Consider the following 27,422-nt stretch of genomic DNA (forward strand, 5'->3'; position numbering starts at 1 on the left):
GGTTTGACACAGCAGCTCGATGTGTCATTGGGCTTAACCCCACATTTAAATGAGACAAACACTGAAGCAGTGTAGAAGACTCAGATGAAATAGTTACGGACACTAACTACACACTTTTTGCCTTTTTTTTTTTTTCCTCTACAATGCCTTGAAGCCTCAAGGTCAGATGAAAAGCAGCATTCAAAGCCACCGCCATCAACATGCAAATGACCCAGCACACAGACCCACCTGCAGCTCTGGCAACAAGCACACCAGCAGGTTTAGGTCACGCCAGCAGGTTTAGGGCACTTGGTGCAAGAGCCCTTCACCAGGTCAGAGCCAACAACGGCTGTGACAGCTCCCCAGCCTCTTACCCAGCAAATCCAGCCCGGACCCCTCCCCAGCACAGTGGCTTCTCTTAGGAAGAGGGCAAGAGTTGAATAGGCATGGAGAACTGCTGACTTAATTCCACTGCTAGTAGTGTAACAGCCCATTGAGGCACAGCGTAAGCCTGTATGCTGATGTTAAGAGATGATTTTCAAGGCTGCCAATTGATTTCTCATGAAAAGACAAATTCACAAGAAACTTTTTTGTCAAAAGAAAAAGAAAAATGGAGACAGGCTTGTGTTTCTAATCCAAATGTACTTCTCTTTATTCAAACCAGGGGTAATCACTGGTTAGTGCAAAATGCACCTAAACCTTTTGCCTGAGGGAAATCTACATCTTAACAAGGCCTCCGTTAACCCCTAATGAAATCCACAGAGGATTTGAAAGCATTTGAAGCGCAGCTCTAACACCATGCTTCATAAGTGACTCTGTGCGTCAACAAGTCTGCACCTGCCTTGTTACCAGTTCTATACCATCAGGTAACAAAAGCAAAATACACTCAGTAGATTTCTTTTAACTCCCAGAGTTTCTGAACCATCCACCCCACCACTAATGTCAGGAGTAAGGGGTCACAGCTTACCCTCACTTCCAACAGTGCTAACGGAAACCCTGTTTTAAATTAAAAAATAAGCCAGCATACATAGTAGAAAATTTCTCTTAAAAATTTCACAATCTGTAAATGTATATATTTTTTTTCTTTTAAACATAAAAGTTTACAATATATGGTAAAACAAAGGCTCAGGAAAAATAATTTCAAAAAAAAGAAACCTGAAGTTTTGAATTAAAGCTGAAGACATTTTTAAAACCCTGTAGTTTGAACCAGTGACATTTTCTTTATTTGTGCTGATGGGTAAGAGAAAGGAAAATATTTAAAAACTGCAGTCCAAACACCCACAGCTTTGCCTTCAGAAGCCATCTTCCCCCACCCCACCCCCAAAAAAAAAAAAAAAAAAAAAATGTTGTTAGGTTTTTCTTCCATCAAGTATGTGATTGTCACAAGTTCAGAAGTCTGGGATTCCTGGGTTCGGCTGGTACCAGACATCCCTGTGTGGACAGAATTCCCTGATTGCCAGCCCACGTTAGCGCCTGTAAGGGTGAAATCCTTGCACGTTATGGTTCTGTCCTCGTCCAAACCCACTTCCTCCTGCAGGTGGGCCACTTGATGGTTGCACCGAGGGGCCTCCATAGGGAGGGGGTTGCTGGCTGGGATCAGAGAAACCTTGTCCAAAACCACTCAAGTCTTGTCCATACCCTGGGGAGAAAGGGAAAAAGGCAGCAGAGTCAGCTTCCAGATCACCCACACGCACAACAGAGGCGAAAATTCAAAACCTGGTGCTGCTCCCCTCCCTCCATGCCCAGCCTCAGGAACACACATGTTACGATGAGCAGCAGCTTCCAGTTCTCGCAACTGACCTTACAAATCACCTTCTCTACACAGAACCGAACAGGTAAGCAGGAACAGCATGAATTTTGCCTTCTGAGATAACCCTACCCAGACTGGCAGCGACACTATCACATTACGGCTGTTCAGAAGCTTGAAGTGGCTTGCAGGTTTGCTGTCAGCTCATTCCAAATATTATTTTTCATTTCTTTGGGTTGGGTTATTAGCTAAAAACTAGCACTGTCAGGCTCAGCAGAGATGCAGTAGCAAGGAATTTTTTCCTGAGACCTCACAGCTATTACACTGCAGCACCTCAGGCTGACTGCACAGAGTTACTGGACTGGCACTGCACAGTCAGCTTCACCGTCTTCCCTGGACAGTCAAAAAGCTTCCTTCGCTGAAAAGACACACTGGAGAAGACAATCTTAAATTCCCTTTCAAAAAACCCAGAGTACTTCTGTCCAAACATTTTATTAACTAATCAGCCTTTTTTTCCAAGGAACACTCAATTCAAAAAACATAAATTGAAACACGAGGGGGCAAAGTTGGCAAAGCAGAATCCAAAAGGCTGAAACTACCGCACCCGTCATAGTTTAGAGCAGAGCCCTTGGCCCAAAGCTGCCCCTGGGAAGACCCAACATCTTCCCCCAAAACTCACTGCACAGACAGGCCGAAACGTATTTGTTGCAAGTTCAAAAAAACGAACGCTCCGTTTCAGAAGCTGACACCCTGTTGCTACCGCAGATGGTGGCCAACACTCCCAACCCAGCTACAGAGAAGCAGCAGTCAGTAAGCAACCGTAAAGCCCTTCTCCTACGTCCCCTATGACACCAACTGCATCCCAGCCCAGTTAATTTTAAGCCTGAAGAGGTACCGCACCTCAACTGAAGTTTTTATGCTAATGCATGCTGCAAGTTAACATTTATCTTGTTCTTTCTCAATCTGAGGAACTAAATGCTCCTTGTCTCCTGCCATGTTGTCCTTCTGCCTACTCAGCAAAGCTGCAGCCACCGCTCTGCAACGTAATCCGTGCCAAAGACCGGATTCGGAATAGGTTTAGAGTAAGGAGAATTTGGTGATGGGGAGAAAGGGTGAAGGACTGAAGACTTGCTGGAATTCTTGCTGCCAACACAAAAAGACAACTAGATGTAAATTAAGAACACTGAGAAATTTAATGAAAGTTCCCATAATTAAATACAACTCTTAATCATAATAGTGGCATCGGTGCAAGCCTCTGCTAAGAAAGATGGTATTAAGAATCCTAATTACTAAGCACATTTCCGCAGTTCTGCTTCTCTCTATGCAGGCTTAAAGCAGGTTTAACTCTCTTAATCCAAAACAAAGTCTCTTAGCATGTCTCCAGTATTTCAATTTCAAGCTCTGCCTGTCTCTCAGGACTTGCTACCACTAATGAGCATTAAAACGCATCTATCACAGGCGTCTATTAGCTTAAAATGCTAATCCAGTTATTTTTTCAGACAGAGATAAGCAGGCAACCAAAAATACAATTTAATTGTTTGCCAAGGGGTGGAGCTCAGAGCAGGAAAAAAACCCCAAGTTATTCTCACCCTACGCTGCAGTGTTACAACATTAAGTGGTGGAAACAACAGCTCTCAATTTGTTTATCACAAATGAAACCTACAACATAAACCTGAACGGCCAGACATTTAAGTACATACTGTCTTTGCCCTGCTTTCTTAATTACTGCTGCAGCTCTCAGCTTGCACCAGCGCCTCTGTTCTCTAAGCGAGCCGTGCCAACCATTAGGGTTTTACTCTCCTCGCTTAAAACCTGAGCTCAGTTCAATTACACACGGGAAAAAGCCTCACCAACGCAGCAGCTTGGGAAGCGAAGAGCAGCGTCATTCGTACCTCAGCTGTGAGTTTTCACTTCAGCCAGCTAATGAACAGAAAGAACTGTATTGCCCTTAACTCACGAAAGTAAACATTTGAGTCACGTCGCTTCCCCCACCACCACCCTCTTAACAGAGACCCTGCAAGAAACACAAGTTAATTTCCCAAACGCAGATACATCAAGAGCATTGGTTGTAAAGAGGCACCACCTACCTAGGCTTCTCACTGCTCAGCCTGACCATAAGAGTGTAAACAAAGTATTGGCGCGTAGCCTGAAGGGTCTTGAGAATAGGAACCCAGCCCTAGTAAGAAATGAGGAGACCAGGGTGACGAACCCCAAGAGAGCCCTGTACAGAGATAATTTTTCAGGGTGAGGGAGACACACCCATGTTAGTATTTCATTTACTTGTGTTTACATTCACCCTAGCTGCAAACATAGCAGCATTTAAGATGCTGTCAAGCCAGGACAAATCTTAAAATGCCATAATGATTAGATAACTCAGTGCCTCTTTAAAGCCCCTAAGCTTTATACATTTATGTAAAGACATGCAGGTCACCCAGACTGCCTATCGTACAGCAACACTGCTAACAAATTTGCAATCACATGAAGTGCAGAAGCTCCTTTAAAAAGTTTAAAAGATTTTACACATAGCTTTATGAACAGGTGAATGATTCCTTGGTACTGTGGCATATTAAATACCTCCACCCCTGTCAGCACTTGTAACAGCTTTCTACACACTGAGGTGGGAGACTAACTACAGTTGTTGTGTAAACAACTAACCTTCTTAGCCTTCTTCCTCAAAATGCAGAACTACACACCTCTTCCTCCCCCCTACCCAGCACTCTTAAGAGACTAAGAATACCTGAAGTATTTCACTGGCAAAGAGGTTTCCTGGAATATACAAGAGGCAAGTGGTTCCATCCACACCAAATACTGGGATGCCCCCTCCCCAGTTTTTCACAATGTTGGATGGCAGATTCTTCCTAAACTTCCAACACATCACAAATATCTCCCCGCAGAATATAAATGATTGTACATGGACCTATACTTTATTTAGTAGGGTCAACCCCTCTTCAAAAAAGAGTCTGCAATGAGACAAGTTTTGGCAAGATGAGAGAAACTTCCTCTTGAGTCACAAGGGCAAAGCTCGCTATGAAAGCAACTCTGTTTATAACAAACAAATCTAAAAACATTTCAAATTCATCAACATGAGATCATATGCTTGCTTTATAAAGACATCTAAAAGACTGATCTTCCTTCCGAGTCTGTTTTACATTTTTGGAACTTTGAAGAGTATCTATTTAAATAACTTTATGAAGTGTTCATTTTGAAAGAGTTTCTGTAGGCTTCAGAATGAAGACTTCAAATGAAGCAGGCAGGCACTAACACACATGGAGAATGTGTTCAGGTAGGAACAGTCTTAATCCACGGGCCTACTGCATGCAAAAGTGACACTTCAGAAGTAAAAAATGACCAATTACAATCCCTGAAAAAAAGGCAGTATGCCACAGAGAGCTCTTTGGAGAACACTGGTCAAAAACAGGGCCGAGGGGAAGAACAAGATGAGAATTCCCTCGCAGGTTCCACAGGGAGGAACAGACATTTTACACAGGAGCAAAAGCACCTGTCTTAGCAACTTTAGGGTTGGGTTGGGGTTTTTTTGGTAGTGCTGCCTGCCTGCCTTGAAAATTTTACATCAATGTATTCTATTGGCCATCTGAAACAGTTATCTATATAGCATAATTAAGTTTTACACGCTTCTGACAGAACTGTAACTTGAAATAGACAGGAAAGGAATGGGGGGAAGGGAGGAAAAGGCATGCAGCTTGGATTCTTGTACCCTGTACTGCTTGTCTCTCCATGCTCTTCTTTCTCTTGAAGTCTATTCTCTAACCTGATCAAAGTCAGTTACACAAAGTTGACTACAAGCTCTGTGAAGCTTTTGGAGAAAAAAAAAAGTTTTAACTACAGATTCAGGAAGAGCACAAATCAGTAACTTATCCTACCAGTGCACAAATCTCTGAAGACTATTTCACAGCATATGAGCAATGGTTTAGAGTTAAGAAAATACCCTCTGGCTAGAACACTGCATGACTTAAGGATCGCTTGAAAGCTGGTGGTTGGCATTCCCATCCTGGAGAAAGTGCCTTCAGCATTAGCAAACTCTTTCTGAACACCGACTTTCTACCCCAGTATGAAAAAAAAGCAAGAAGGGGAGAAAGATCAAGCTGAGTTTATTTTATATAAGTTACTTACCAAACTGACTATAAGGGAATTCTGGCTGAGCAGTTGGGGGTTTGCTCATGTCCTGAGTTGCCTGAGATGGTGGTGGTGGTGGTGGAAAAGCTAGTGGTGCTGCCCCTGGAGTGGCAGGTGGAGGGGGTACTCCAGGTGGGGCAAACTGGTCAGGTGGAGGAGGTGGAGCACCATAACCAAAACCTGAAACAAGGAAAACACAAAACATGTGAAAAGGCACAGGTAAACACCACCCTGACTTCCTGCTTGACTTTTGAGTACAATACAATTTTTTAGACACTTACAAGTCTATTAAAACAAAAGTGTTTGTTATCTACAGCTGACCATACGTTTACTCTCACACTCTGGCAACCACTGTGCCTAAAAGACCCCATTAACACACCTTCTGACGTGAAAAATCTCACCCCATAGGAAGAGTGCAGCCACATGAGCAGCCAGCAAAGCGAAAGTGATAAAGTAGAAGTAGGGACCAAACTATGTGCTCACAGACATGAGGAGGAAGCCGTATTATTCAACATCTTAGGAGGAAAAAAAAGATATCCCAAACAGTTTCTTTGTAGCAGAACAAGTAGCTCTAGATAACTGGGTGCTATTTTCCGCCTTCTCTTTTAAGCCAGGTTTGTGACCAGACTTTTCAAAAGGCGGCCTGACGGAGTAGGTGCTAAAATCCTGCTTACATTTCCAGTGCCAGTGGTGACCTTAAGTCCTTAAGCTTCTCTGAAAATCCCAGCCTGTCTCTAGCCCAGGTCATCATGCAGTAGTCTCTAACTTCTCTCTCAGATGCCATAAAAGGGGTTTACAATAAATGTAGATTTGTTTAGCAACACAGATTTGAACTAGAGAGTGTAAAGCATTACCACACCCAAGACAAAAAATAACCCAACTCACTGACAAAAATACTTACATAGTTTATTATAGCCCAGAATATAGGTTCTAGGCAAAACCTCTAAAGATAGATAAAATGGGGAGGACGGACATGGAAAATCCACATCCACAGAAAGGTGAGCAAAAGCTGAAAACTGGATTTGGTGAAGGACTATACTCAAATCCTGTAGGTCACTTACTAAATGGTGGAGGGGTGCCATAGCCCTGTGGAAATCCTTGTGGAGGTGGGAATCCTCCTGGAGGTGTAGAGACTATGTATGAGGTAAAAGGTGGTGGTGGTGGAGGGGCTCCTCTTCCTGGAGGAGGTGGTCCATATCCACCTAGAAAATGAAAAGAAACCAAGAACCAAAGCGCCTTTAATAACAAGAAGTTGCTGCTTAAGTCAGCATCCTCTAGATGGGGTAAAGCTGTTTTGACAGATTTCAGACGCAGTCTCAGCTTTCTATGAATTCTTACTTTGAGAAATACTACTCCTCCAAGTATCCCTACTGTAAATAATTGCAGTTTAGAATGTAATTCCTTGATAACAAATTAGTGTGGCTGGCAACAGCAGGATGTATGTCAGCTTTCATTACTGATTTGTTAAGAATACACTACCTTTTGTTCTTTCAGGACAAATTCAATCAAGCTTTTAAATGTAAGTTCAATACCACAGAAATGCACAAATCACTGTGAATTCTTAAAGAAACCACACCCTCTCTCAGTAGGATTTTTCTTTTAAAATCGGTCCCATATAATGTACTTACCAATTGCCTGTCCAGCTGGCACCCACATCCCTAAAACAGAACAAAAAAGCGACTTACACAGGCATTAAAGCTTTATGCTATGAAACAGGAATGATTTAAAGGAAGGTTGATCTTGCTCTGGGCTCTGGAATAGGCTGGATATCCACCCAGTGTCTCTTAAGAGATTTATTTTTATAGTCCAAGGAACAGTCTTGGTCTATTTCTGAATATGCACTTCTTGAAAGACTCCGAATCATTCAGCAAATAACGCACAGAAGAGACAGAGGTCCCCAAACTCCAATCAGATGGAGCGTTTAAGAGTTGCAAGCATACCAAGTACAAAAACTCTAGTATAAAGAGTAAAAACACAGCACACTACATATCCAAAGCATTTTTGATATACTACCTGGTTTATCCTAGTTACTTTTGAAGTTTTTAAACCATAACATCATTATAATCTCAATCTTAATGCTACAATGAATGCAAAGATAAATGCATTTATGTTTTACATTAATCTTTCCAGTAGATCAGATATCATTTTCTCTACAAATAACCACATTGAAAATCATCTAGTTTCTCAATGTGCACAGACGCAGATTAGCACATCTATGCAGTGTGTCAAAACCTCAGCTGCAGCCTTCAAGTTAATAAGCACCACAGGGAAACAAACAATCCTTCCACTGAGGTATCGTCAGCAGTAGCAACAGATGAAGCAGTGACACTCCTTTTAGCCCCCCAAGGTGAAAATTTCGCATATCAGAACAAGTAAGTTCTGTTATGTCAAACACAACTCATATACCACCATACTTCTCTGTAAGTTATCAAAACTGTCTTCGGAGGAACTCAGCGCATTTATCCCATCTCCAAAACCTTGTGTGAATTAGAGCCACCAAACCAAAACATGCGGCTGCTTCTTTCAGCCCTGAAGGGTTCAAGCTAAATCAAGAAAATTATACGCAGTAAGTGCTCCCCTGCACCACTGCTACCCCATAGCCACTTGTTATCTTTCCAGGCTACATTAAGCAATAAAATCCAAAGAGAAGACCATCTGTTTTCCTCTCATCCCTTTTAAATGTTACTTAGAACTTCCTCTGAAACTGCCTCATCCTTGAAAACCTGTATTCCGACAAAAATCTTCATTAGGGTCTCATGCAAGCCACAATCCCGCAGTTGGAGCCATAACTTGAGCCGTTGAGCTTGCTCAACACCTTCTCCACGTTACCAAAAAATGTGCCAGAACCAAACCAAACGGGTAAAGCACCACCTGGGACACATGCCAGATTCGGCATAACCCACTGACTTGTGCCCTGTGAAACCAGGTTTTTTGGGAAAAGAAGTGAAGGAACAATCTCAGCAGACTTGGGAAGGTCTGACACGTGGAATTTTAGTTCTGCTCTCAGGAATCCAGCAGGGCAACAGCATTGATAAGCCTGGGAATACCATCATTTGCCAGAAAGCCAAATTACCAGTAAGCTGCAAAGGAGACACCGTGAGACAACTGAAGCTGTACCTTGCGGGCCGTATCCTTGTTGCCAGGTCGGAGGGGGCTGCCCTGCCCAACCGTTGGCAGCACTTGGCATGATCCTGCTTCCCCACTGACTGGCACCAGGCGGCCCTGGAGTTTGGCTTTTACTATCCCGAGGTTCTGCACGTTTCACCTCCACCTAAACAAACAGAGTCACCATTTAGGAGAGATGGTGTGGGTTAATATACCCCCCTTCCCTTCACACACACCCTTAATTACACTTAAGACTACACTTAGCATCTTATGACTTATGTCTAAATACTTAAATAATTATTAAACTTAAGGCCAGTAATTTAAAATGTTTCTCAGGTACAATATACTTGATGGTAAGATGTTACAAGTCCTACTATTGAGGTATTTCAAGAAAAACATATCCTACAAATCACTTCTGTTTCATCATAGTACAGTTTTCATCGGCTTTAATCTTAAAACAGCAGTACCCTCTTACAACGGCTCTTCACTTAAAACAAGGATAATCTTTTAAATTACTTCTATACTAATTTAACACTTAAGGCAGGAGGTACAAAGATGACGTTTGCCATTAAAAAAGAACTTTGAGTAAAGAGTACGCTCTGAAAAAGGGTACTAATGCTTTAACCATACAAACATGTTTGGGGTTCATTTGAAAGTTACAGTTTAAACCCACCCCATCTAACTGCAATTTCAGCTCTGCTCATACCTGAGAAACACACATTTGTTTGGTTGATTTTTTTTTTTGTTTGTTTGTTTGTTTTTAAACTTAAGATTTTATTTAAATGTCTAATGGAAGATAAAGACTTACCTTCCCCAGGCTAACGCTTAAAGAATCTCAATTAACTCAAACAATGTCAGAGGGAATGGATGTGATAAGAGAATCTTACATTACATCTAACAAAAAAGTAAACAAACATGCAAGTAATAAAAATGGACAGTTGAGTCAATAAGAAGCAAATCTTCATACTGTGTTAAGTCAGTGACAAAAGCCCTCCTGGTTTTAAAATTAGTAAGCCACAGTGCTTAACTTATTTTATTCAAAGATAAAATGTCCTAGTGTTCCAAGCCATCAAATAAGTGCATTTGACCTACTTAAAATAAGCTGCACATTCAATATAAATCTCTCTCTCAAAAAAAAATCCAGATTCTGATTTAATGAAACACTCTCAGCACTCATGCATGCTGAATTAAAGTCTTTTTTATTTTATGATTAATTTTAATGGGTGCCAGAGTACAAAGAAAATAAATCTCAATCATCGATGGGCCTGAGTAGTATGGAAAATAAAGTACTCAGAATTCTTCCTGCCATGTCTTAAAAACCATTCATGTCAGAGAACAAACAGGAAACAGGCACAAGGCAAGGACAAAGCCCCCCACCCCCACCCCACTGCAGATGCCCCAAGGACATTAGACATGACAGTAACCAAATCTCTGTCAGCTGAAGGCCCTTCCAGAGAGGAATCAAGGGAATTTTTCAAAGGACTCAAATTAATGAGTCTTAACACATTTGCCTTGAGGGAATTCAGTTATTGCTAACAAAAGCAGAGTCCTTCTTGCAATTTTAATTTTTTTCCCCTTTCAACAACATATGGATTCATTTCAGCAATACCTTTTTAACTGAAAAAAAAAAAAAAAAAAGAGAGATACCATTTTTTAAAGTAGGCATTATTAGTCAATGAAAGAAAGCGGAGTATCTGGAGTTCATTAAGCTATGTGGAAGAATTCCCATTAATTTTTCAGTGCACATTTAGAAGCTGTGAAATGCCAAACTGAGGACTGAAAAATCCCTCTGCAATATTCTTAGTGCTGAGGTTAAAATTCTACACCTGTCTGAAGCCCAGCTTACACCAAGAAATGAGGCATCTCTGTTGCTCCTAGCTAATAAAACACTGCATATTTCTGCTTTTTATGTCATTGAAAGGAAAAAAAAAAAACGGCAAAAATAGATTATTTCATTTTGGAACTGAGATTGTTTGGGAAACAACAAAGAACTCTGAATTAGCACCACCATATTCTGAAAGCAGACAGTAAGAGGTGACATTTCCAAGGCTCACACACAGCTCTCCACACTTTTCCAGCACTGTCCTTTGTTCCTATTTATATCTAGCATGCTGCTTTGTGATACGACCTCTCATTTCAGTGGTTCGCCTAAGTACAAGGCAATTCCAAGGAAAGAGCCCAGGATGTATGTAGGATATAGGTAATTCATACACATACCAATGTAAATTTACTGCTGTCAGTACACCTGCTCAGAAATGGGAATGCTCAGCAGCTCACAAGAGGAAAATACTAGTAATCAAGAACATATGCTAATGTTCTTGATTACGCAAGCACGTTTCTTCATTTCCATCATTAGGAAGTCAGCCCACCCCTCAACCCCAAAACAAGTTCACAGAAATAAAAAGCATTATATTCTGCATAATTAACCAAAATTCCACTAACATGCAAGAATGTATCCCCTGCTAGCTAAATAAATGCTTGTGAAGTATCAGTACATAGAGACTTCAAAATATAATGCAAAATTATACAGCACAATAATTTAAGGAAAGTGACTGTTCTCACGTTGCCTTAAAATCTATTCACTCTAAGGTCAGCAGTTTTAATGCTTATTTTAAAAACTGTGGATATACTGGAAAGCTGCTAGGACTTTAGATTTACCAGAACTTCCTCTGGTTAATTTTTCTTTAAGAAGTTATTATTCTCTCTGTATAAGACTTGGGTGTCCTGCAACAATTTACTTTGCTTTTAGTGTTTTTCCACAGGTAGAAGCAGGTTCCTTACCCAGTAACATCAAAGCTAGCCTAAAAAATGCCTCCCTATCAAACATCCATTTGCTGACAACACAGTATGAAGATGAAACAACCAGAGGTCACTTAACTGCATTGTGGTTAAATACTATATAGAGTACGTGGGTTTGTATCAAAGTTTCACAGTAAGTGACCCAATTTTTTTAAAAAACCAATCCTTCATGATGTTTTTTTTTTTTCTTTTCAAGTTTAAGATTACATAAAGGAGATCGTCTCACACCACCTCAAAATTTGAGTATCAAATACACATCTGAAGGAGTGGTATCTTAAACCAAGCCTTGAACAACTCTGATTTCATTGGGATTCTGATTTTCAAACAGCTCCGAACAACTAACTTCCATCCTTGCAAAACAAAAAAAAGTGCTCAAAACAAAGGCAATCACCATCAATTCACTGGTAAGCTACACTCAGGCAGAGCAACCCCCCAGGTCTGTAAGCACAAGGCCTTACCCAAAACAAAACAGCCCACAGCCTAAGTTCTCAGGCTTTCAAGATCTCTCTCCTCTACGGGCTACAACACAAGCTAACTGCCTCCCTCACCCACTTAAGCAAACTCAGAAGACTTTCCCCACCTTCATGGATAAAGCCTCGAATTTGGACTTACGTGCTCTCCAGCCTATAAATTTTGAAGTTTTATTCACCAGTGAAATTGCTAGTTGCCCAAGACTTGGTTCTTTCTTAAGGTAAAATAAAACTACAACTACACACTTTTTTGCCCATGATGTCGTGAAAATGCATGTTGACAGCCTGGTCCACTGATTGTTCGTCCTCGAAAGTAATAAATCCAAAACCTAGCCAACGACGAAGAGTGAATCAAGGTAGCAGGGTGTTGTGACACAAAACAGGATGATGAACAGTATTAGGGGCGGACCAAGGGTTCAAGCAGGGGTTTCAGATAACCGAGGCTTGTGTTAAATTTTCAAAGAAAGTCAATCTGAGAAAATTGCAATTTACTTCGTGTAATTAGGCAATTAATGCCCCATCTTGGTTTCACACATGCAACTTTACAAACTCAGCTTGTTAACTATCTTTTAATTTGATTTTATTCCTAACCTACCTACCAGGAAATGGGGAAAAAAAAAAGTACTCAGTTATAAATCTAACTGTGCCACAATTAAAAACAAAATACTTGTGGGACAGTGGATTAAAGTCAAGTTGCTGCTCCTATCTTTGATTCAGACTAGGTTCCCAAGGAAAACCTATTATGTCCCTGTTCCCCAAAGCTGCAAAGCAACTTCCTCCCATCCCTTCTCCCACCTTCCAATTAGGGAATATTTCCCATGGAAAATAAGAACGTCGTCTTTGAAATGTAGCTGTTAAAAGCATGAAAAATTTTACCACTCCATGGATGAATGAGAAGCTTCAGAAACTAACAACCTAGATCAGAGGTTCTCAAGTTTTCCACACCTTAGAAAAAGCACAACAGACATTACTCCTTCCACACACAACAGCCCCTGCCAACTAAAGAAGTGTTGCTTATACAGAATGCAGTTAACTTGCCATCAAATCCCTTAATCTGTTTTATTTCTTATATTTCCTGCTGGTTTTCTCTTGAAAAATCTATGCAACACTTTTGAGTCCCTCTTTTTGCCCAAGACATTGCTACTAACTGCTCCAGATCCCCAAGGGTGGCTCATTCCCTTCTATCTGACCACAGCCCTCAGTGGTGGTGGCTCAGCTGAATCCAGCAGCTTTTTAAAAGGTTGCAGGGGAGTGTCTGATATCTGTAGAAGACACTGGAATAAAAAGGAGAAAGAAAAAAAAAAAAAAAAAGAGGAAAAAAAAAAGAGGCAAAGCCCCAGGACTAAATCACTTTCTGAGGTTACACTTTGAGAACCCCTGCACTTAGGTTGTAGCTGCTGATACTGCCGAGAGAGTGGCAAAATAGTGGTTAATTTCACAGAACGCAGAGGCTGGTTCATGCCATCAACCACTCACTGCTGGTGTTACAACCAAATCCCAGGAAAGGTAAGAACACATGCAGTACATAAATTGTGCCATTCTTTATATTAGCTAACGGTAGAGCAATAAAAATTAGAAAGAAAAAACGAGGTGCGGCATCAAAAGCATATGGAACATGGATGCATTTCTGCTTTTCTGAAACCCAAGATTTCCCCCTTGGTTTGCATTTTGCTTTGCAGCTAGTGCTGACAGCAGCCATATATTGCTCTAAAGCGTTAAACAGAAATACAGTATCTATAACAGTTAATGTCTCTCTAAGCTTATCCAACTCGGTTGGGTAAGCCCAAAGAGGCCTATTGTAGAGAAAGTTTATATATAAAAAAATACACAAAGATACAGGCCAAAATAGATTGCAGCAGGTCAAATTCTGCTGTCAGCAACAAGAGCAAAAGACATCACTAAAATAAACTTAAAATAAAAAGGAAAAAACTTAGCATTTCCCACACACAAGAGACTGGCAGTATAAACGAAGTTTTGTTGACCTGTGATGAAAGCAGCCTCAAAACTGAGAGCAGCATTTCATCACAATATATTTGTCTGACGTTAACTAGAAATCTAAGTATTAGAGCCAAAAGAAAGGTATTTGTATTTAAATCACACATTTAGTATTACAGCCTTTATCTAAAAAGACATGGGGAAGAAAAACAACTGATTCCATCTACATAGGAAGGTTGCTCGTTTAACTCAATTCCAAGAAGAATGAAGGAGAGGAATAGATTGTGGTAAGGGGATGGGGGTTGGAGGGGGAGAAGGAAGGAGGATAAGAGGTCATTGAGGAAGCCAGTAAAGGGAAAATAAATAAAAAAAAGGGGGGGGGGGGGGCAGTTAAAAGGGTCAAACACCACAAGATAAGGAACAGTGAAGAAATCAGAGTACAATACAAAGCAAAATTCCCAACAACATGAAATTTTAAATACAGTAGAAGTGATGAAGTCTATCATCCAGTAGCTTTATTTTTTGGAGGACACGACTTTACTGAAGACTAGAGAAACTAATTGCATTTAGCAGGAATCCAAGTGGACTACTAAACACAACAATGACGCTGGTTTGCAGCCAAGGGGGAGAGGAGAACAAACACAGCAAGAACCTGTAAATTACTTCACAGTTGTTGGTTTAGCCAAGAATAGAACGCATGAGAAGCAGAGGCTCCACAGCCACTTTTTCTTTTAAGATGTAACAAGGTTGGCTGCATTTATACTTGGGACTGTGAGAAGAATTCTGATGAAAGCACTGCTTGCAGGAGAGCTAACAAAAGTAGGTAGGGACTTTGCGAGTAAGCAAAGACAACTCGGGTACTCGAAGACACAGAGCCAGCTCCTCAAGGGCATCGCTGTAGATCTGACACTAACCGATAATCTGGTTCCCAGCGTTCTTGTGAGAAGCTGAAGGTAGACGAAGGCTGCAGGGATTAGTAACAGGTATAGTTTTTCCCTCCTCCTACCAGCAAGCTAGTAAAATGACATGCGGTTCAAAAATGCAAGGATGGTAACGTTAACGGAAGAATGCAAAATTCAGAACAGTGTGAGTAGAGGATGGCAGTGAACTGGCCTTTTAAATTTTATAAATATACAGTCATTTAGGTATCATGTTAGAAGGGCAAGTGTATAGATTGAGTAGCACTCTCTGCAACAGAATACAGAGCAGAAAGAGAAAGCAAGAGAAAATGTGTTCTGGGATGCATGACCAGGAGTACCAAATCCAAACTACGAGGAATTTTTCCTAGCACACCCCCAGGGACTAGGCAAGGCCATTTTTGGAGATGACTGTTAGTTACCACGCTACATGAAAGAATGTAACAGAACAAAAATGAAAGCCAGAGCATCAGGATTCAAGAACCCTGTTTAGGAAGTCAGATGAATTAAGGGAGAAAGTATTCTGCAGGACATCTGCACACAGGATGGAGACAGATACAGCTTTTCAAACCTGTTGCACATCTGTCACTTCTGCTGTAAGCTACCAGCTATTAAGTGGACCCAAAGCCCTCTTTATTAACTTTTTTTTTTTTAATAGCTTTAAGCAGAGAAGCCATTAATTGTGACTAGGATTAACCCAAACCAGGCATGATGGTTTTAGTACCTTTTGTTCAGAGGCTGTAAGGCTGGGATATTACAAAGATCTAGATGATACAATAATTACTGAAATACTTCAGAACTTCGGCCACAAATTATATTCCGTTATCTTTGTCTCCACTGCCTCCTCTAGTTAAAAATCAGATGCTCTAGAGCATTTCAACAGATGAATTTAAGTTCTGCTTAAATAAAAGGTGTCTACTGAAAGACAGTTAAGATAGCTCAAGCAAGAAAACAAAAAAACAAATATATTGAAACTTCGTTTACACTCCAATATAAGACAAAGCCCGTCCCTCCTCTGACTGTGGAACTGGCCTGTACCTCTGTGATAAATTATCACCTAGAGAGAAGAAATCTAAAGAGATATCGTTAATCACAGTCAAACAATTCACAGAGAGAAAATTAAAAAAAAAAAAAAAAAAGAACTTACTTAACATTACCATACTTTACTATGAAACACTTAAATATGTCACTAAATGTATGTCTAAATTAAAAATAAAACTAAGACTTAACAGCTTAATAAATATGAAATGAAGAATATATTTCTTAATAATGAGTCAGAAGAGAAATGAAAGTTCAGATGGCAAACTATTCTCTAGCATGTAGAACATGCTACAAGGTGGTCAGTGCAACTAAGCTTCACGTATTTAAAATATTGCCTCTTAATTGTCAAACAGATGACAGATGCAATGGAAGGTGGATGACATGAAACTTGCTTCATATTTTGACCAAAGGTTACCAACTTGATTAAATAGTCTAGTGAAACTCCCAGTTCTTTTTTTTTTCCTCCCCTTTTAGAAAGTAGCCTAGCATACAGGGATTATATGTCCCAATCAAAAAATATATACATATATTTCAGAATTATTTTATGTAGTTTTTATTTAATTTTAAGTGAAGCCATTTAAACAAAACAAAAAGCATATAGTGGATGGATTCTGCTCTAGTCTCATGTTCAGAAGTCCTCTGGAGTATCCCCCCCATGCAATTACAGACATCAACATACCTTTCATGTGGAATAGGAGGGAAGTCTGCTCATTTTTTTTCCCCTCCTTAAGCACCTTAAGCCACAGGAGCGGCTTGAGAATCAAATTTCATTCAACTAAAAAAACTAGGAAAAAAACCCATAAATGAACATGAAACATCTGATGTTTAAATGCACAGATATCAACTAAAGCTGTAGGTGAAGAGTCTAGAGCTGAAGTGATATTTGCCCAGTGAACTATTCTTTTTCCTGAGGCAACGTAGAAAAAAAAAAAAAGTCTACCTTTTCTGATGGTGTGAAATAGTTTGCCATCTGACTATAGGAGAGCATGAAGAAATTTCAAGGACAAACTAGATCAGCCTTTACCTCGGGGCCTCTGTTTCTCTGCGTCATAGATCATTACAACTTCAGTGACCTGGAAGAGAGAAGGGAAATTCTACTAACTGTGCTACCAGGGGAGTGTTATAAACAGTTACTACAGGCTGGTTTCCCGCACTCTATCCACAAAGCACAATTAAATGCTCAATGTAGCCATTAATATCAGACTGTCCTAGCACAGTGTAAACAAATTGGGAATATTGATCTTTACAGGAGTTTTAAGAAAAGCCCGAGTTCATCTGTTCTGAAAAGTTGCTACACTGTGGCTTTTTAAGGTCTCATCACACTTAAATTTTTAAATGTAGCATTAAGGTCACTACACTGTTTATACCCACACTATAGCCTACAAAAAAAAAAGTTTTCTGTTTTTCAACATACTATTCATCAGTGTAGCTTCTTAAAAAATTACTTTTTCCATTTTTAAACATTTTCACTATCATGAAAAGCAGCTTTAACCCCAAACACATTTAAGAATTTGCACAGCTTCTCTGAATTACTTACTTGAATATCAGTGTGGCACAGAGTACAAGTTATAAATTCATGCTTTATGTAGCATTACAAAAAATATTGTAAGTTATGGATAACCAGTATCACTGTGATTCTAACTTAAAAAAAAAAAACACACACACACAAAAAAAACACAACAGAAAAGGCACTGTTTGAGGGCTTCAAGATTTTTTTCAGAATAAGCACCAGTTTGAGCTACAATTTAAACAAAACCAGAGACGTAACATTTATGTCAAAGGCAATATTAAAACAGTCGAAAGAACTACCTTTAAATGTCTTGGTGCAGAAAAGTGGTCACAAAATGTGTATGACCTCATGGCATCACATCTTCACCTTCAAGTCAATCTTCAGATATTTTTTACTAGAATCTCCTGAATTAGCTTAAAATCTGACACAAATTCGCCTTTTACTTACAGCTAGAAAACGTAATATAGACTCTCCAATCTCTATACTATTGTTAAAGTTCTACTACTTACTTTTAAAGGCACCTCACTTAATGGCTGCTGCCTTCTACACTTGGTGGAACATAACCCTGTATCTCTCCAGCCATCCAGAGGTCAGAATTGGAAAGCCAAAAGTCTGTGAGGAACAGCCTTTAGAAATTATGCTCCACAGCTGTGGAACATGCTCCCTCATTTTTATTTACAAATCTACCACAGCCTTTCAAACTAATGAAACAGTTGTTAGCCACTGCCTTTTATATTTTAAAAAAATTATCTGAATCCAAATTTAAATACAGTACTGTTACAAACTTAGCCACTGGAGAAAGAATCAGCAAATCCTTTACTGCCACTAAGAAGATATTTTAGAGAAAGGTGATTAAAAAAAAGTATCAGAATAACACGCTAAATGCCACTCAAAGATGGCATGTTCACATCCACTGGCACAGTCTTGAAGTTTCTCACAGTTACTCACAGCTGAATTCACTAATTTAGTTCAATAGTTTACCATCTTAAAGAGGCAATGATAGTTGTGATAAATGGGTATTAAAATTAAACCGAAAAAAAATCAGAAAATATAGTCATTTCAGTCTAAGGTTACAAACTGAATTAAAAACAGGTGCATAACATGAGTAGTAGTTTGTCTCTAGAACAGAGGTTCTAGGGACAAAAGAACTCATTTGATTCCAGATGATGACTCAAAAGCAACTACTGTTACCAAAATAATGGCAAGAGACTGCAGAAATTAACCTATCTGTACAGGTAGTCAAAGACTAGGATCTTGGAACATACTCGCTGTTCCCAAAAGATAAAAATTCAACAACAATTTTTTAATCACCAAGCTGTAAGTTATCAATTGAAAAAGAGAAAAAATTATTCTTAAGCCAACTCAGCTCAGGTGTTTTTGCAAGATGGGACAGAATAATGCATCAGGTAGACTTAAACAAGAGGAGACAGAAGCAGCAAAGTCAGTTATGTATCGAAGCAACAGGTTTTTGACAAACGCAAGATACATTTCGAGACGATGAATGTTTACTACACTTTATCACAAAATGCTTCAGTATGTCCTTACAGCAGTTTGTCTAAATTAATCCAAAATTTGAAAGCTTGACAAAATCTGAGAAAAGGCAGCGGGGAAGGAAAGCATCTTGCAACCAACTGATAACTGCCATCATGCTGAATGACTCACCACTCCGAATTTCTTGAAGTATTCCCTGAGCTCTGTCTCACCACAGTTATGAGGAATCCCACCAACAAAAATTTTATTTGATTTATTGTTATCACTCCTGGATCCTTTCTGCTAAATCAAGGAGGAAAAAAATTCAGTCAGAAGGACAATAAAGTTGACTACTTCTATCATTTAACACTTAAACATCAACAATAGTCTCTTGCAAGTTGAGGGGGAGCCATGTCCAGGCTCGAAGTCTCCCAGTCATTAAAACGAACCAACTGCATGTTGAGAGCTCAGAAATCTAGTGTTTGCAGTTTTAACCCTGTCTCAGTTTCCTGATCTTCTGGAGAACAATGGGCTGTGTTCTGATGTCATTTACTGATTTAATAATGAAATCATATTAACCTGCAGGGTGTGAAGTAGGCTGGAAGAAAGCATCAGTCCTGCGAGTGTACTTCCACTTGTTTCAAGATCTGAGGAACTCAACTAAAAACACTGCTAAGAGCTTAAGAAAATACCACACCCACAAACCAAGTCTGACACAAACACAAAATGTTTGTTAACACTGTATTGTACATGGAGTCTTACCATGGAAATCTAAGTAAAAGACAATTTTCAGAAATAAAATTTACACTCGAGGCCTGCATACCAACTCCTGATCTTAAAGCATGGATATAATCCAAGGGAGTTCAATTAAGCTGCTAGGAGGTAAGCCGAAACTTGGAAAACAGGCAGGATACACCAAGTATCTTTCCTTACCCATCCTTCCTTCGGTCGTGTCCTTTCTGGTTGCATCCCCCTAGGTGTACATGGCTTTGGATCAATCTGGAAGAAGTTCCAGTTTGGTCAGATCTCAGTGTGCAGAATATGGTTCTAAAACAATGGCAGCTGACACAGCACTGCTGAAATCCAGCTCCTCAGATCAAAGCTACTGTCAATATATCACTTCTACAACGTGACACAAATAATTGAGTTAAAGCTGTCTTACAATAAATAATTAAAACAAACAACCACGTAACTTGTACACTATCCAGTCTGCAAATAAGCAGCCAGAATTTAAAACAGATCTCTAAAGCAGTCTGGAGCAGAAAGTTCTGAAGCAGAAAAAATAAAAACCACAAAAGCAACTTACATTTCGGCCATCTAACGTATGAGGTCTACTGGCCAGTACTGTTCCCACACAGTTGGGATCTTTAAATTTGACAAATCCAAATCCTCGAGACTGGTTTGTTGTTTTGTCTTTCATTATTACACAGTCTACAACTTCTCCATATTGGGAGAAGTAGCTACGAAGAGTTTCTGTTAAAAAACAAAAAGCATGTATTAAACAGAACCAGATAAGAACTTTAGGCTGTGTTTGCAATTATGAGGCAAAAGATAAGCCAACAGCTAAACAAATTCAAACTCATCTTCTGAAAACTATTACATTTTACTTCCTCTAAACAAATGGTATATAATGGTTTATTTCTACCCATGCAGAAGGAAAGCAGTATCGTAGGCAAAGCAACGATCAAAAATTGTCATCTTCCGAGGATTGACAAAAACTTCAGTACCAAACACTGATTGAAAATATAAACCCAAAAGTGATGAACACATATTTGAACTCTCTCCACAGAAAATATTATGCATTAATAGAAGAAGGCGGCAGTACAACCTCATGCAAACCTTCCTACCACAGTACTGTCTGTTGAAAAGCTATGTGTCTGTACATTGTTTTGCTGCTCACAAAGGCCTGGCTCAACGACTGTAGAATACATAGCTTACCTTGTGTCGTACTCCAGTCCAAGCCACCCACAAACAGTTTTCTGCAAATGAAGCATACAGCAGTTTTAGGATGCTACACAACAGATGCTTCCATCTTATTTAAGACAGATGTCAGCTAATTCTGAAGAGGTCTGGCAGTACTGAGGCCTCCAAAAGATACTACAAAGTCCGTTCCTCACCAGTATCCACTATTCTTTGTGACAGCTACTTTCCGTTTCACGAAGATTCACATAAAACTGAAGCATCTGTTCTGTGTCCCACAAGCATGAACAGAGATTGTAAGCTTACTACAGGAACACATTTTATTATTTTATGCAAAGAGAGGACAAAAATATCAGAAAAGCCCAGGTTCCTCCAAACTTCTTATCTCCAGATACTTGAGAAGGGAGCATTGCTTTGAGAAATCATTACAATGGCCAGAAGGCAAAAAACCAACACAGAACATAACAGTAAGTACATTTACCTGCTCTTTTGGGGCAGAAAGGAGTTCTAGCATGGAACACCTCATAGTTCAGGAAAGTATTTGGAATTTGAAAAGTTATCCAAGAACACAGTTATAAAGTCATTCTACCTGGTTAACCCCCACCCTCGAAGTTAAAAGGGGATGTTTGGACTCCTGTCAAGGACTGGATCATCAGCTCTATGTTACTTACAGAACTCTGAGAACCAGAAGAAAACAGCTGCAGGGTCCGTGTAGTTCCAATTTAAGGATGAAAACAAAATCCAAAACTTCTGAGATAAAGCAAACTGACAGAAAGCCAGACATCCTAGTTTAAATACCCAAGCCTGTTCCATCAACTGCTCTAATCCCAGACCAAGGATCAAGAGATGTATATAGTCTTGCATTAGGCCTCCAAAACCAAGACAGAAGAACAGCTGGGCTCTCCTACATCCATTTGCTACCTAACACTGAATGTTACCAGAAAGATAACTGACATTCAAAATTAGTTTAAAAAGTTTTCTACAAAAATACACTCGCAACACAGCTGCTGCAGCTCTTTCTAACACATACTGTAGCAAAAGTAACACCAGACTGAAGTTTGCACACTTCATGTTACTATCCCCTACATCAACAGATACTACCAAATGAAAAAGAATGCCAGCAGTTCAAGTTATTTAATACTGACTTACAAATAAGCAGCAACATAAGTGCGCCTGTCCTGGGATGATGTGGCTAACTTTCACATGCCAGAAAGTCAAAGCCCAATGGGAACCGCAGCTAAAAGAAACAGACTCCACGGGAGGGAACGTTGAACTACATGCAATGGTCGGATTCAGGCATCACTTGAAATTTCTGTACTTGTTCTCTAGCTGCATAATTGGGTAAAACAGAAAGCGGATCAAAAAAGCTTAAGTCAGCCCTCAGGGTTCCTTGTGTTCTCAAAGTACTGTCCTGGTAAAGAAAAGTCCTTAAACTGCTGATTAAAACAAACATAAAACCTTCATCCATTCCTTTTATGTGCTACTCCCTTGCTCACCTAGAAAGATGAGTCAGAATCGCTTTTGTCTACCATTATCTTCTAGTTCAGTGAAAGCAAAAGTAGAACTACCAGGTTCAAGTCTAAGATAGAAGGCAAACTCATAGGGCAAGAACTAAATAACAGAGGAGCACTAATTCAGCAATTAGTTGTGAAATCATTTTACAATCTAGTTTAGAGATATCTCCAAATAGATGAGAAAGTCATGGCTAAAACCCAAACTAAACTCCATGCTTAAAACCGAAGACAAGTCCGAATCAACTCATCTTCTAGAAGAGCATCCAAATCCGTACCATTTCGTGTTAGAGCACACCGAAGTAGCTGGGTAAGTGCACAAAGAGGAGCAGGGAGATGAGACAGACTGCCTGCTTTGCAACTCTTTATCAATGTTATTGTGTTACAAAACTTCCATGCAAAGTAATTTACTCTGTAATTAAAGGTTAGTTCAAAGCCACCTCAACATTTGGCCCTTTTCAGCAAGAAGCACCAACTCAAAAGGTCTTCTGTTAATAGTTTTATGGGTCTGCACAGACAAGTGCTGGGAATAGTGTAGCTTTGGAGGATGCCCTCTGTTTCTCTTATCAGTCCCTGAAGAGAGGAACCATACTCTGTTTTGTCTTCTACTCGCCCTCAGACATATCCTAATACAGCTGAGCTGAGGCTGGGAATTGGTGCACCTTCACTTCAACGGGGAAAGTTGAAATTCTCCTTAAAAAAAAATAAACTAAAACTTCCTTTCACCCTCTTTTTTCAGGAGCAGCTAACTGCAGTAAGAAAACCGCCCCATCACCACTACCACCTCCCCAGTCAGTAAGCTGTGCTAGCACACAGGGAGCATCAGTGAAAGGAAAGCCTTGCAACAAGAAGGTCCTGCACAGCAGGACAGCTTGCAGATGCAACCAGCAGTCCCTTCCCGATTCATTTCTCTGTGATATGGCACCATGTCCTGTCCCTTATACAACAGCCAACAGTGACTAAACCAATCCCAAGAGTGCAGGTGTACTACATGTGAAAACAAGGGGTGACTAAATTCAGTATTACACAGCACCTACAAGTCTTGTTCCATCCAGGCAAATTTTATTCCTAAATCACTAGTTGAGAGGTGATATAAGCTTTGACTTTAAGAAAAAAGACCAACTGTTAAGCACAGATCAAAGCATCTTCTTCAGCAGGCTAGAAAATAACTGAACTGGTAATAGGCAAAGAAAGTACAGCCCTCACAGTACTGCAGAAGACAGCGGTTGCATCTGTTCTTGCATTATGATAATGCATCTGATAATAGCACAAGCAGGACATTACATCCATTATCAAACCTCTCTGAAAGCAGGCCTGTTTTCTACTTGCATGTTTCATGATGATGAAGTTTTTCTCAAGGGTAGGAAAACCCCCACCTCCCTCCGCTGGCCAAGAGCTCACTCCCAGCAGCAGTTCAAGGAGCTTATTCAACACCAGCCAGTTTTTAGCAACAGGTCATTTTCCAGTAACAGCCAAATTTCACCCAACAGTTGTCAGCACACTCAGACTCCCTGGTAGCTTCCACAACTGTTGCTTTACATTGCGCCTCCACACGAATCTGTGTGCTCTTACTTTTCCTAAAAATAACAGCACAAGAAAGTTCTGTAAGGAAGTGACTTTATTTCCTAATAGCAAAGAAAAAAATAACTGATCTAATGTTATATTCCAATTAAAAGTTTTGATGTAGCCCGTGACTGTGTGTTAGCTACATTTTCTAGGCCAACCACATTTAGGATTGTTTTATTTTATTTTTTAACTAAATTTGATAGAGTGGTATGTAAGATCAATCTATGTAAGATCAATCTAAAATACTAGCTGCATTCTGACAAAACATCAAGTTGTCTGCAGGGACAGAGGACTCCCCACAGTTAAGGTCATTGAAACCTTCCAGTGCCATCATTAATTATTTGTAGTCACCCTACATACATTTAAACCAAAAAAAAGTTGGGTTGCCTAAGGTCAACTACAGCAGCTGTATGTAAATACATGGCTCCTATTTATATGCACACTATAGAATGCCAAAAGCCAGGACTACCCTGCCTTTAACTCCTCCAGGGACTGGTTTGAACACACTGAGCAAATGCAAGAATTAACTATTCCCTACCTAACACAAAAATCTAGATGCAGCATTGTACTGGACGAGCAGCTGTCAGATGCAAAACAGCTGTATGAAGTAACACGAGGTGAGTGTTCATTTCCCTGCACACAACTTGCATCATCAGCCCGCTGGTAAGGTCTTACATATGTTGCCTCCCAGAAGTTTTTGTTCCAACAGTTTATGGGCTGGTGGTTATTAAAATCATGCTATCAGTTTCAGCCTGCTGAGATCACTGTCCTCATACCTATTTGCACCACCCTCAAAAATGCACACCTCAAAAAAGCTAGGTATTTATAGACCATAGTGTTAGAAGGATGCTGTAGTCCACACCCAACAGAATGTAAAGCAATTCCCCAGCACAAGCCTGGTGAAAACACAAAACACTGGCCCGTTTCTTTCGGCAAGTCTGTCTTTCCACCGCGAGCTGTGCAACGGTGTGCACAGTACACCAGCCTGTGAAAGGCATCAGCAGACAGAGCACACCTGAGGCAGCAGCAGCAGTATTCCTCACAGCGCTTGGATCAGGAGTGGGAAGCAGAATAATACGTACTGCAGCTTCTGAAGAGTCATAAGTTTTAACCAAGTTTCACGAAGCCACATGTTCCACTTCAGCTATTTCCTGACGAAATTTCACTTGCTAATTTACTCTTTTCTCCCATAAATGTTATCCATCACTGAAGCAGATAATCCCAGAATTAGTAAAAAAGCATGCACAGGTATTTTAAAAGTGCTGAAACTCAACAAAAGCACAAACTCTTTGCCTACATAAAATAATCCGGCAGTTTGATTAGCATCTATCATTTCTCTTAGTGCAGTCCCAGTCATCTACATGCTGCTGGACAGAAGGATCTCAAGCTCAGCACCTCTCCTTCACCCAAAATAGTCCCAAGTCCTAATTACAGCAAATAACACTCGCAAAGCCCTACCTACTCATACCAACACGACTGCAAGGCCTATGGCCTTTGTATTTTTTTCTTCACTTAAAATCTGTCTAGAAAAGCGGTTAAATTTGTAACTTCCTATTAACACTTGCATCTCACAACAGCTTTCAAAACAGAACTTCCTTCACCCAACCATAGGCGGCTGCTGACCAAAACAGAGTTCATTCTGTGCTTTCACCTTTCCATTCGAGCACTTTTGGAGGAGGAAAAAAAAGCAAATTACTGTTTCTGATTAAAATCCAAGCCTTTCAGATCCGGTTAAACCTCAGAAGGATCAGTCTGCAACTGGGACAGTGCCCTGTGACAGCCAGTCCTGTTCAGCATGAAAGCTGACAATATTTCCCTAAGTCACTTGCAGCCTGCAAGAACAGCAGCACACAGAAGTCTGCTCATCAGGTCTTTCCTAAGGCACTAGACAGTGACTAAGGCCCAGGACCAAATAAAAACACTTTCAGAGCAAATCCCACATATTTAAACATGCCTTGTGCAATATGTGTGTTCATAGCAGCATGTCCTGTTCAAAACAGTTACCCTGCCTCTCCTATTTTTAAGACTGTACAAATTAAGAATGCGCACAGTCAATAAGCGGCTTACTACACGCTGGAGACAGGACAAGAACGATGACTGGTTCACATCTGCTCTAGTTTCCAAAAAGGTGATCAGTTATGACGTGCATATTCGATGCCAAAACTTGTAGCGGAAGCGGAGCAGACAACCTTTTTATTTTATTTTTGCCGTTTTCAGGTCTAACGTGCCAAGCCTGCAGTCTCCTAATTGAAATGCCACTGGGCACTGAAGTATTATGTACTGCAGTGCCCAGTAGATAATGTGCAGAAGAAATCTGTAATACTGAACACATCTCCGAAGGATTAGAGCCATCAGTTTGAAGAAGCCAAAAAAAAAAAAAAAATCTCTGGAGAGGCTCTGGAAAACCCGACTGAAGCGCAGCTTGCAGCTAGCGGGTGGCATCCGCCAGCAGAGGAGAAGTTTGGAGGGCAGCTACCCGCAGCGCAAGGGCTCCCCTGCAGCACGGGGGAGGGAGGCGAGGGGTGAGCGGTGGCCCCCGGCTGCCGCCTTTGTCCTGCCGCCCCCCCGCCCATCCGTCTCCCCCCCCCCCCCCACCTCGCCAGGAGCCCCGGCCCCACCGGGGACACGCGGGGCAGCACCGATGAGCCCCCGGTACAAAGTCCCCGGGGGTTCACCACCCCTTCCCGTCGTTAACCAGGGGAGAAGGGGCGGGGGGGGGGGGCCTGTGCACCCCCCCGGCGCGGGGCGGCGGGCTCCCGGGAGCGCGCGGGAAGCGCCGCGGGTGACCTTGGGCCGTGCGCACCTGCCGCCGCAGCCCGGCGCGGGCCGGTCACGTGACGGGGGGGGCAGCCTCCCGGCCCGCAGGGGCCCAGCATGGCGGACGGGCCCGGCGGCGGACACCGGCCAGGACGGGACTTCCTCCACACACACACACACCCCCCACCACCTCTCCCCGCACGGCGGGAGCCCCGGCGCGACCCGCGCCTCAGGGTGCAGGGAAGGGGGGGAGGGGCCGGACCCCCGCCGCTCCCCCGGCCCGGCGCCTCCTCAGGCGGCCGCCCCCCCTTACCCGATCTCGTCGGCGCCTCCCACGCTGTTCATGGCGGCGGCTCCTCGGCGGTATCCGGGGCCGCGCCCGGCTCCTCTCTCCGGCGGCGGCGGCACCAGCGGCAGGTCGTGAGGCTGCGGGCGGACTCTCCTCGCCGGTCCGACAGTCCCCCGTTCCCCCCCCCCCCCCACGCTCCCGAGCTGCGCAACGGCCGCCCCCGGCCCGGCCCCCCCGCCGCGCGCTCGCGCTCCCTCAGCGCCGCCAACCGC

At 41.4% G+C, this 27,422-nt stretch overlaps 1 protein-coding gene across 5 annotated transcripts; it reads right to left on the minus strand.

The window, feature by feature from the left end:
• Nucleotides 1–601: 601 nt before the first annotated feature.
• On the minus strand, nt 602–27,404 carry DAZAP1 (DAZ associated protein 1). 5 transcript variants are annotated; one of them, XM_037384526.1, is made up of 13 exons: nt 27,175–27,347; nt 21,046–21,086; nt 20,414–20,580; nt 20,041–20,106; nt 19,300–19,410; nt 17,152–17,200; nt 12,481–12,563; nt 8,978–9,131; nt 7,489–7,518; nt 6,922–7,062; nt 5,858–6,040; nt 3,814–3,902; nt 1,335–1,618 (listed from the first exon to the last, which is right to left on the minus strand). In XM_037384526.1, the coding sequence occupies exons 1-12, from the start codon at nt 27,204–27,206 to the stop codon at nt 3,823–3,825; spliced, it is 1,137 nt and encodes a 378-aa protein (XP_037240423.1). In that variant the 5' UTR covers nt 27,207–27,347; the 3' UTR covers nt 1,335–1,618; nt 3,814–3,822. The 5 variants fall into 5 exon arrangements, with proteins under 5 accessions (XP_037240422.1, XP_037240421.1, XP_037240424.1 ...); XM_037384525.1 differs by lacking the exon at nt 3,814–3,902 and having other exon boundaries at nt 602–1,618; nt 19,300–19,407; nt 27,175–27,346; XM_037384524.1 differs by lacking the exon at nt 3,814–3,902 and having other exon boundaries at nt 602–1,618; nt 27,175–27,345.
• Nucleotides 27,405–27,422: the final 18 nt, after the last annotated feature.

The sequence above is a fragment of the Falco rusticolus genome, chromosome 4 (assembly GCF_015220075.1).
Source record: "Falco rusticolus isolate bFalRus1 chromosome 4, bFalRus1.pri, whole genome shotgun sequence".
In the NCBI taxonomy this organism is placed as follows: Eukaryota; Metazoa; Chordata; class Aves; order Falconiformes; family Falconidae; genus Falco; species Falco rusticolus.

Excerpts from the sequence above, each read along its gene's own strand:
- DAZAP1 (XM_037384524.1), bottom strand. The coding sequence starts at position 27,206 with ATGAACAGCGTGGGAGGCGCCGACGAGATCGG. Across the intron at positions 12,564-17,151 it reads AGAGAAACAGAGGCCCCGAG|GTTTTGGATTTATTACTTTC; the intron begins GTAAAGGCTGAT and ends GTCGTTGGCTAG. Across the intron at positions 9,132-12,480 it reads ACGACATCATGGGCAAAAAA|GTGGAGGTGAAACGTGCAGA; the intron begins GTGTGTAGTTGT and ends CTGTTTGTTTAG.